The sequence below is a fragment of the Chiloscyllium punctatum genome, chromosome 3 (genome assembly GCF_047496795.1).
Source record: "Chiloscyllium punctatum isolate Juve2018m chromosome 3, sChiPun1.3, whole genome shotgun sequence".
NCBI lineage: Eukaryota > Metazoa > Chordata > Chondrichthyes > Orectolobiformes > Hemiscylliidae > Chiloscyllium > Chiloscyllium punctatum.
The window spans coordinates 53451774-53463541 of record NC_092741.1 but is presented as its reverse complement, the minus strand read 5'-3'; the positions used below and the strand labels follow the sequence as shown (position 1 = coordinate 53463541).

The following is an 11768-nucleotide window of genomic DNA, read 5'->3' as shown; positions in this document are numbered from 1 at the left end:
AGATTTGTCCTAAAGATACTGCCCATTAAACTTACAAGACCATTTTTATTTAATAATCGTTGAATTGTCAGGCATTTTCATTTTATTTCAAGGCTAAATTGTCATTTAAATTTTGAAGAAAGCAATTGCGTCATAATGCTGGCTGCTACCAAGATATCAACCTCAGTATCATGACTGTATAAAGAATTTTGTTTTTTCCCCCTTGGAAACTAGATTTTTTGGTCTTTAAAGTGTTGCTGAATTCAACAGTGATGTGCATTTACACAAGGATATTTAATACTGCAAAGATGCAGGCACCTGATTAATGTAAGGCATCAGGTTTTTGGTTTGTTTTGAACTTGATTAACTTACTGCTTTATGATGTGACTGGACAAACTAACGTCCTCTCTTTAGTTCACTTCATGCATTAGCCACATGGTGGATGTATGAGAATGCTTCTAAGTTCTCTTTTTCTCTAATATTGCAGTAAACAGGAGGACTGTAGAACAGCCAAAGGAGAAGAAGAGGTAAACATTTTTAAATGTGAGAAGAAAAAGAAGTCAGCAATTCAGGTTCAGCGAGAAAACAAGGTAACAACTTAATCCGCTGCCTTCAGCAATTAACATGGCCTGAGAGAAATGAGGCGCTTGTTTTAAAAGTCATCTGACCCTTTGATAGATATGATATTGTTTATCTTTAACAGCACTTTTTACTACAGACAGCCTATGTACTGTAATAGTATAACTGACTACAGGAAAGTTAGTTTTCTAGAATTTTTTTAAGTATTACATGTTTTGAATCTTGCATATTTCTGTGCATTTCTCAAGTTATACATTCTCAAATACTGCTACCGTTTATGAATATTTCTGTTTGGCAATGCACCATGACAGTAATTGTGCCCCTTTTTTTTATACTTACAGAATATTTAACAACCATGTTCAAAAAGTTTTATACTGCTTGCTCCGTTGCCATCCAAGATGGTCTCGAGTTGAGTGTTGATTTCTGATTTATAAGGGGAAATTAACTCAGTCCTTTTGGAATAATCATGCAATTTCTGCACCTAATGCATGAAGGTCCATTGATTTAAAGTTAATTTAAGTTTGCACAGGCACACTGCAAATAAGGATTTGATGGTCCAGTCTAGTTCATTGACATTTGAATTATTTATTATTAGAGCTTTGCAGAGACTGTTTCCACATACATAATGAAAAAGACTTTGTGAGAATGTGAAACTAAAAAGGGAACTTTGGACCAAAAGGGTTAACAGTAAAATACACACTTTATTTCTTCTGCACTACAACAAGCCTCAGTTAAGAGGTCAGTCACTTTTCTAGCACCTTGATAATTTTGCACTTGAGCTGACCACTGGGAGGTGGAAAAAGGATGCCTGAATAAATCATCATTTGTTATTCTTTCTTACATGGTAAAACACTTACTTATCCATCTCTGTTTCTAATTAACACTGTTGAAGTTGCAGCTGCAAATTTTGCTGATGCTTTCTTTATTATTATGTCTGTGAAGTTGTCTGGTCACTTGTTAATACTTAACCAGCAAGTATTCTGGTGTCAAAAGGAGACTGAATGAATTCCAACATTCAATATGGGTAGAAACGTTAATTCTGTAATACAAGAAAGTGACTGTTATCAGAATTTCTGAAAATATGTACACACAATATTGTGTACCTAATTCAAATTTGAAGCTATGGGGTGAACAGAAATCATGCGGGGGAATTTTCCTTGCTGTAGTGAAAGAAATACGAGCTTGGTGTCAAATTAGTGTGACAATGACAACATCAGATTCTTGGCATTGCGAAAACTTTTCCTCTGAGCCTTAAATAGAGACCTCCTTGAGTAGCGACTATCCATTTCCATTCCCTTGTATTTCATTAAAGATCCAATTCACCCTATTTATATCCCACATCCAATTCTCCTCTCCTTTACTGAGAAACCAGTGCAAATTCCTTGCAGATATAACAGTGCAGGTATTTGGTGGCTGCAGATGGATGCACGCCTGCCCTGACTATCATCTTACAGCTTTTTTTGCGTAGTGCTCTTGCATGGTTCATGGCTACCATCCTCCTTGGCCCTTCATCCATGCAATTCAACATCAGCAAGTTACAAGCCTCACCATATCATCATGCCTGCTGTCAGACCAACTCAGACACCACGACGACACTTGACTTTGGAGCTGACAAACAGCTACAGCTTGAATGCCTCTGCCTGGCTGCTTTCCCAGTAGAAACAGTCACATATTTCATATATGCTGGACAGTTCGGCTTCTATCCAATGGTGTTTACTAAAGTAAGAGGTGACTTGATTGAAACATACAAAATCCTGACAGCCTTGATGCAGATTGGATGTGAAAAAACTGTTTGCTGTGGTGGAAGATTCTAGAGTCATAGAGTCATAGAGATGTCTAGCTCAGAAACAGACACTTCGGTCCAACTCATTCATGCTGACCAGCTATCCCAACCCAATCTAGTCCCACCTGCTAGCACCCAGCCCATATCCCTTCACACCCTTCCTATTCATATCCCCTTCCAGATGCCTTTTACATGTTGCAATCCACCACTTCCTCTGGCAGTACATTCCATACATGTACCACCCTCTGTGTGAAAACGTTGCCCCTTAGATCTCTTTTATATCTTTCTCCTCTCACCCTAAACATATGCCCTATAGTTCTGGACTCCCCCCACCCCAGGGAAGAGATTTTGTCTATTTATCCTATCCATGTCCCTCATGATTTTATAAACCTCTATAAAGTCACCCCTCAGCGTCCGATGCTCCAGGGAACTTTCTTCAAAAGTTGCTAGAGGCAGAATCATTTTAGATTTTATTTAAGGAATGCAACGTTATCAGGAGTAATGAGGAATATGGAGTTGAGGCTAAGTCAGATCAACCATGATATTATTGAGTGGCAGAACAGACTGAATGGACAGAATGTGCATATTCTTACTGTATATTTGTATGTAAGCTTGGAGTTGCTGTCCTTGGCAGTATCTGTCTTTGCTTTGTCATTTTGACAGGGAGGTTACCCATGCTTTTGCAAATACACCTTTGGCAAGTTTTATCACTAAACCAGCTGATTGTGAATTTTTTTTTAACTGAACCTCCTAATTGCTTTGAATGGCCCTTCCAAGTGCCACTGTTTACCAGCACACCATCAAAGTATTTAATACAGTTTAGAACACTGTTTTGTGCTTGATTCATTGGGCCCTGGAAAGTTGTTGGGGTATTTTTAGCCTGAGTGGCATTATTCTGTATCAGAGAAATCTGGTGTGACAAAGGATGGTCATCTCTTTAGCTCAGGCTTTTAAAGGTGCTTTCCAGTATCCCTTTAATATGTCAATTTTAATAAGAAGTATGACACTGATAACTCTGTAAATAAATGAGGAATTATGTAGGACTCTACCTTTGTTACTGCATTGAACTTTCAGTGGTGTGTGCAGAATCTGGTTGAACCATGAGGCTTCAAAGCTAGCACGACTGGGGATCTCCAGCTATTTTGGCTCCATTTATTGACGTGGTTTTCAAACATGCTCCATTTCTGCTTTTCTTTGAAAATGATGCTGTTTTATAGCATAGGAGGGATTTCTCTTACATCTGCATCATGAATGACTAAATTTGTACACCCTGATATATCCCTACAAACTCCTTGAAATTTTGTTGGGTCTGCTCGCTCTTCTGCATGAAAGTATTAAAGCATGGTGTCTAACATCCATAATAGTACAGGGTTGACTAATTCTATGATAGCAGGTTCAATTTGAGAATTATCTCGTCCTCTCTCTGCCTCATTCTCCATTGTCCTTACTACTTGGCACTCCTATACTTGCTTATTCTCTTCCCAGTGATCATATTACATCATCGTACTGATATGATGTAACAGGTCCTTTTTTTTTCAGCAATCTGCCTGTCAGTAAAATAATTTACTTTACCAAGCTTTTTGATTATTCTTGCTTTCTGTGTTTGATTGTGTAAAGGCAGTAATACTCAGAAGTCATGCCATGGTTGAAATGCTAGAGTTCTGGTGTGCCTGACTGCCCATACCTTTATGAAACTAAAACAGAAATTGCTCGAGAAACCCAGCAAGTCTAGCAGTATCAGTGAACAGAAAGCAGAGTTCATATTTCAAGTCCAGTGACCCTTAATCAGAACTTATCTTCATGATGTTTTATGAAGCTCTAAGGTGTTCCTTAACCACATTGTAGGTGCCTTTGAGCTGCTCCCGAAATGCAGATTTAATATCCTTCCATTGTAAAAATATTTCTGATTCACTTCAGAAGACTTATGGGCGGCATGGTGGCACAGTGGTTAACACTGCTGCCTCACAGCGCCAGAGACCCGGATTCAATTCCCACCTCAGGTGACTGACTGTGTGGAGTTTGCACGTTCTCCCCGTGTTTGCGTGGGTTTCCTCTGGGTGCTCCGGTTTCCTCCCACAGTCCAAAGATGTGCAGGTAAGGTGAATTGGCCATGCTAAATTGTCCGTAGTGTTAGGTAAGGGGTAAATGTAGGGGTATGGGTGGGTTGCGCTTCGGTGGGTTGGTGTGGACTTGTTGGGCCGAAGGGCCTGTTTCCACACTGTAATCTAAATCTAAATCTAATCCAACCTGTTCTGTCCATAAACTAATTCAAAAAGGATTGAAGCTTCTAGATTCATGAGGTGAATCTTGGGTGACAAATTGAAGAAATTCCAACCCTTTGTCTCAATCATGAAAATGTCCAGACAGTATGCCCAGATCATTGCTTTGAAAGTTTAGTGTTACAGTTCTAATGTTCCTGATGTCGTTGTTTGGTATGCCAGAGGCTTTAAATATTGTACACACAGACTGTTCATGACTTGCTGAACAATTGTTAGACATAAGTGTTGAACCTTGATCCATCTTGGTTTCCACTTGTAATTTGTATGGAGTGAAGAGCTGAGCTAACTTCTTGATCACTACCTTTGTAGAAATTGTCCCCAAAGGAATGACCTTTGGGAGCTGATGAGTCATATCCATGATCGTAAGGACATACTGATGTCCTGCTTTTGATTTTGGGTAAAGATCTCACACAGTCTATTAAGACCCTCCTAAATGGCTCCTCAAAAACTAGGAGTTAAAGATTGATTGCAGTTTATGGTTTTCCAACAATTTATTCGTGAAGACAGGTGTTACACCACATTCCTGTGAAGACCCAACCAGTAAATCTAATGACATACGAATGTTCAAGTCTTTCAAATTACATCTGTTCTGCTATAGGAAATTCAAGGGCAATCCTCCATATTTCTAGATGATATTTGGGCAGTACCACTATCTGGTGAACCACTGTCCAGTCTTCATCCACATGTCTGTATGTAGGCCTCCACTTCCTCATCAGAAGCCCATTTTTAATACAGTAACATTTTGCAACTGCCTTTGCTTCAGCTTTAGTTTGAGTCAATTGTGATACATTTCTTAACTCTGATTGTCTTGCTCAACTGGACAAGACTAATTGATAATAATCCTATGAGTATTTGAATTCCCAAAAAAGGTTACTGATAACCAATTATCTGCCAAATGCTAATTTAACTTTTGATGATAGACTTTGTTTAGTCATTGCTCATGTGATGACATATGAAGAAAAGATACTCGGAAACTTTTCCTGTAACTGCTTTGTCACTTGACCTCACGTAACTCCTCTGTGACTACTGGAGAAGCCATTATTTTTGCTCTAGCCAAATCATTCCCCAAGAGTTGATGAATTCTGTCTAGAGGCAAGCTGTGGACCATCATGTTATGACGGGGACAGACAGCCAAATCAAGGACAGAGCCTTCCTACCTCTGTGTTCGCAACACCACAAAATTTAAAACCTTCGTATGCACTTAAAAACTGACTCCATTGGTTCCTTACCAGACTCTTTGAATAACCAATCCCAGACTTTGTGAATAATCAATACTAGACTCCAGATTTATAGTGTAAAAAAAAATTAAAAATACAGTAGTTTTAGCAGAGCAAAGTTAAATAACAAGGTAATCGAATGAATATGTGTGGTTTAAATTCAGTCTTCCTTGATCCTAGGCCCCCCTCTCTCTCTCTCTCTCTCAAAAGCAGATAAACATAATTAGGGAATAAAAAGGGAAAGAGTAACAAGATGTAAACAAAATGTAAACAAGTTAACTGGCAATTCACGTAAGCAGACTCCACAATTGTAATATCGCTGTCAGACAAGAACGTAGGATTATATCTTGCTTGGTTTCTGACTCCACCAATGCATTTAAATATCTTCCAGTAGGGTCCGAAGAATATCAATTTAATTCTTATAACCGAGATTCTATTCTCAGAACATTCATTAAGTTGATAATGGGAGCACAATCAGGGATCAATCGCACTTCCTTCCTCTAGCTTTTCTAGGTACAATCCTTTTGACCTAACCACAGTCCAAAAACCAGTTCAAACTCTGACCTCATTTTTTTTTAACGACTGGCTGTCTTCCTATGAGGACCCACTTAACATTCAGCATCTGCAATTTATTTGAGCAGAAGCCTTTCCGGAGTAAATGTGTCTGTGGAGCATTTGAACCATGAAATAATATATAATTAATTTTCAAATCTGACTTCATCTGTTTTCTTAAAAAAAAAGCTGCTGCTCACAGTCCACAGGTCACCTTCAGTTCTCAGCTCACAGTTCACAGCTCCAAAACAAAATGTAAAAAAATTAAAAATCAGTGAGGGTTCTAACAACAGCAACAGTCACTGTCCTAGACATTAGGTCACATTGTAGGTATGCCTTCCCACCAATATTATTTACTAAATTTTGGCATTCATTTTGCTTTCTGGTAGAAATGTCATGTCTTTCCCAGCAGTTTGAGAGGCTCCTGTATCGCATAGCATAAGTACAGTTTTACATGCTTTGCTTGAGAAATAAGGAGTTATGTTTCCTTTTCACAAATATTCTCTGTAACTCTTCAGTATTTTGTTTACCTCCATCATGTTCACAACAGTGTTTATAATCAACATCATTTAGGACAACAATTTGGTCTGGTGTACAATCAGTCAGGGCTTCTTTCTTTACAGTGACCTGGTGGACCCCAATAACTCCCATGGGTTTACTCTGGAACTGTCAGCAGTCTGCGTGAAGGTGTTCCACCTTCTGATAGTGGAATTAGGCCTTTGTTTGTCACTTCTACCCTCGGCACCTTCCTTTTCAGCTTGAAAAGAAGAGAAGCTGAAGCACTCATAGCTCTCATAGAATTTCATGGAATCCTGACAGTGTGAAAGTAAGCCTTTTGGCCCATTGAGTCCACCCTGACCCTCTGAAGTGTGTCCCACCCAAACCTAGTGCGTTTCCCATATCTCTGAGCATGGGCAATCTATTATAGCCAGTCCATCTAATCTTCACATCTTTGGACTGTGGGAGGAAACTGGAGCACCCGGAGGAAACTCACGTAGGCACCCCTTCACATCCTTGGCTACTTGCCTTCCTGTCATCCTCTCATTTACTATCATTTTTGGGTTTCAGGGGACTGTGGAAAATATGTTTAGATCTGTGAACACATTTGTAATTAAAAGCCATGTCAGATGCCTATCTTTCTGTTGAAACCTTCTGGTTCTCTGTATGTTCTTACTAATGGGCAGAGTAACTCTTCTAATTATTACAAGAGAATTATTTCCCTCAGTGCATCACACATAGTCTTCACCTTGAATACCAACATGCAGCAGTCAAAGCTATTTTGTTTTATCCTCTCAACCTCAATATAAATCTGCCCAGGTGCATCTCGATGTTCGGAAATTTCTGTCTCTCAACTTCAGGGTGTAAACTGAATGAACAAGAAATAGCTTTTTTTTGCCACCTTATCTCTGGAGAAGTACCTCACAAGGCAAGGCCTAAACCTCATTAACTCTGTCCATCAACTTGCTTTCCATGACCTGCGTCTAGTTTTCTGTTAGCCACCTTTCCAAGATGGTGGCGCTGGCACGGTAAGTAGTATTAGAACTCCTAACCCTGCATGCTTCAGGCCTCTCTTCTGACGTCGTGGAAACTGGAGCAATATCAGACGATCTTGGCAGCAGCAGTGGCAGTGCCCAGATTGATGACTGCCTGGCTTTGGTAGACCTGGAGCCTGGTCTCAGGAACTCTGAGCTTGGCGCCCGGAACCAGGCTGTGTTTTTGGTGCAGTGTAAGGTTGAGTTCAGCGAGGCTTGGCGCAATCTGCTTGAAGGATTGTAATGCCGAGCATTTCATTTTATTTTATTTTTCTAATTTATTCTGAAGATTTTGTACCTAGGGAAGTTGTATCTAAGACGGCGTGAAGGACTGTAATACTGAACTTTTTATTTCTTTATTTTTCTGATTTGTTCTTGAAATCCTGTACCTAGCTACCTTTGTCCCTAAGAAGGTGCTGTTAGTGGCGACTTTGTAAACTTTTTCTCTGTACTCACGCGAGTACATGTGATAACAAACTTAGTTCTAATTCTTTTCTCCTTCCATTTTTTCCTAAAAGAAATCAAAATGCCTTTTTGTCCCCTTTGCCAAACTTCACAGAAGGAATTGAACAAGTTTAAGCTTCTCCCTATTGGGCCTTGGGTTAAACCTCATCGGAAGATTCCTTGGTGTCTGAGGCATCATTCTTTTTCTGTTCCAGCTTTCTAAGCTGATGTTTCTTTTTTTCACTCATTTTCTCTCTCCTGCTTCACTTCTTTTTCCTTTTCTCATTCCCTTGACAATTCCACTTCTGGCCTTGTAAACTTTTCTTCTTTTCCCTCACTTTCAAACACAGGTTTTCTTATTTCTCTTCCGTATTCAGATCTTTTTTCAGTTTATTTTCTTGTTCAAGCTGCTCCATGTGCAACTTAAATCCAGGTAATTTGTTTGATTCAACCAACTGGATTACCTCGTCTTTCTTCCAATTTCAAATGGGAGAAAGTGAGGACTGCAGATGCTGGAGATCAAAGTTGAAAAGTGTGGCGTTGGAAAAGCACAGCAGGTCGGGCAGCATCCGATGAGCTGGAGTGTTGATGTTTCGGGCAGAAACCCACATTCCTGATGAAGGTCTTATGCCTGCAACATCGATTCTCCTGCTCCTCGGATGCTGCCTGACCGGCTGTGCTTTTCCAGCGCCACACTTTTCAATTCCAATTTCAAATGGTGTGCTATTATCCCAATTATGTCTGTTTTCTAGCCTCTGCTTTTACTTTTACCTTCAACCTATCCACCAATTCTAATAAACTAGGATAATTTATTTTTTGTAAGTCGCTTGGAACTAAATCTTCCAGAAGTATTTATTATCATCAAGGCCATTTTCATTTTTAAAAATGCTCTAGAAACCTGATGTCTTTCCTTTTTAGCCATTTCCAATTATTATTATTACCACACTTCCAATTGGAATCTGTCAGTATGCGATATCGTGCTCCAAGCTTCTAATTTTATGTTCTGATCAAGGTGGGAAGGAGTATGCTCTCTCTCGTCCCCCTACCCTACACAGGTCACAGCATAAATGTAATTGTTTTATCCAGTTCCTGATATGGCCAATTGTATGTTTTCTCTATGTTACACTTTGAACAATCACATCCATTAGCCAGCTTTATTTAATAAGTACAAAATTATTCATTAATTGCAGAACAAATCTTACTCGGCGATATGCAAAACTGCCTCTTATACACACTGAAAGTAGAAGTATTTACCTCTTTAAACAATCAAAAAAATACCTACCACATAAAAGAAAACAAATGGATTTTTCTCTGCAGAAATTCACTTTGTGGAAACAATACTTTTGGCCAATAACACTTAGTAAAACATTTATAAGGTATGGAAAATCCAGACAGTTGTTGGCCTGGCTCACACAGACAAGTCACTAGACGCATACAGTTGCCTGATTCTCGGCAAATCCTATTTGAAGCCATAATATCAACAGGTACCCTTAAAGAAGACAATCTGGTATCGCACTGAACTCTGACAATGATGTTTCAGAAAGGCAGGAAGGTCAGCTGAACAATCTTTTCCTCGATAGGTTTTTTGTCCAACTGAAAGTCAAACAATTTAATTACATGTAAGATACGGTTCAAACCAAACCCAACTCTTTGCCAGTCATAAAGCACAAGCAGGTGACCTCTAGTAAACAAGACCAGCAATTAGCTGAAACTGTCGTTTCCAAGAAATGCCTTGTTTAAAGAAAAATTCCAATGTCCAAAGTCACCTTTTTTAATGAAAAGCTGGGAATTCAGAGAATTTAAAATGAGCCTAGTTTTCCATAACCCTTTAAAAAGACATTATAATTATCTAGACCGGCTGCATCATGCAACATTTGCAATAAAAGTAAAAAATTATAGTTTGTCTGACTTTTAACATTACATCAGCAACATTTTGCATTTTTATTGTTCTCAACAATCGCTGGAAGATTTTTGAGTTCACTTTAGTGAGATAATATGTGCCACAACCTGTTCAGTCTTTGCTGACTTATTGTATATCCTAATTCTGATATCGTACTTGGAAATCTATGTTGCACCTTCAGTAATTCTTCCATTACCTTCATCTAATATGAGAACCAGATTTGTGCATGGTGGTATCAGTGTGAGTCAATCAAATTTCCATACAAGTTGTGTGTAAGAACTTTAAGGATGTTCCTGGGGATTGTTACTATTAAATATTTGAAAATAAAATCTCAGTGCCATACAACTGCAGAGGTGCAGAAAAAGGCTGTTCATCCGGTTGGGTCTGTGCTGGCTTTCTGAAAGTGCACACCTCAGTTAATTTCCTCTTAAGTGCCCTCTCTCCCCTACCCGCCCCCAAAAAATGCCTTGTATATTCTTCCTTTTCAGATAATAATGAGTTCCTCTTGATTCCCCGATTGAATTTCCCACCAATACTTCTCAGGCTGTGCGTTCCAGAACCTATTCATAGCTCGTTCAAAAAAAGCATTTTCTCATGACATCATTACTTTGCCAGTTATCTTAATTCTGAGGCCTCTGGTTCTTGACCTTACCAGTGCAGTTTCTCTCTCTTTACTCTTTTCTGGGCCCATCATGATTTTGCGCATCACGATCAGATCTCTTCACCTTCTCTCCTCCAAGGCAAACTGTCCCATCTTTGCTGATTTATCTATGTGTCTGAAGTTCCTCATTCGTGGAGCCATGCTTGTGATTTTTTTTCTGAACCCTGTCTAATGCCTTCACATCCTTCATAAGGTGTGATTCCCAGAATAGGATGCAATACTCCATTTGAGGTTGAGCTAGTGTTTTATACAAGTTTAAGGTCCCTTTTTTTGTACTCTGTGCCATATTACATAAAGTGCAGGATATTGGACGCTTTATTAAATGTTCTGTCAACTAATCCTGTACTTTTCAATGATTCATGCACATATTAACCTGGTCCCTCTGCTCTGCCATCACCTTTAAAGTTTTACCTTTTACTTTATAATGCATCATCTAATTCTTTCAAGAAAATGAATTGCTTCACATTTCTCTGCATTGTTTCATTTGCCACTTGATTGTCCATTCCACCAACATTTACATGTCCCTTTGAAGCTCTGCACTGTCTTCATCACGGTTCACAATACTTCGAAGTTTTGTATTATCTGCAATTTTCAAATTTTTATATTGTACAGTAAAGTCGAGGGTCATTAATTGATAGCGGGGAGAACCGGGCTCCTAATTCTGAGTCCTGGAGAACTCCACCGTGAACTATCCTTCAGTGATTCTCCACAGATACCAACTAGATAAATAAGTAAAGCACTGGTAACTAAATGAACTGAGCCTAATCAATTTTTGAATTGGCAGTTTTCAAGATCTTTTCAAACTGTAGCTTTGAAAACAGTAACACCATCTAGCTCTACGT

At 39.1% G+C, this 11768-nt stretch overlaps 1 protein-coding gene across 2 annotated transcripts in view; it reads left to right on the top strand.

Moving 5' to 3' along the window:
- phip (pleckstrin homology domain interacting protein) overlaps positions 1-11768 on the top strand; it is a 206553-nt gene that overhangs the window by 137050 nt on the left and 57735 nt on the right. For both annotated transcript variants that reach the window (XM_072553357.1, XM_072553354.1), the window contains exon 20: positions 467-569. In XM_072553357.1, coding sequence (XP_072409458.1) covers positions 467-569 — 103 coding nt within the window. The remainder of the gene's footprint in view (positions 1-466; positions 570-11768) is intronic.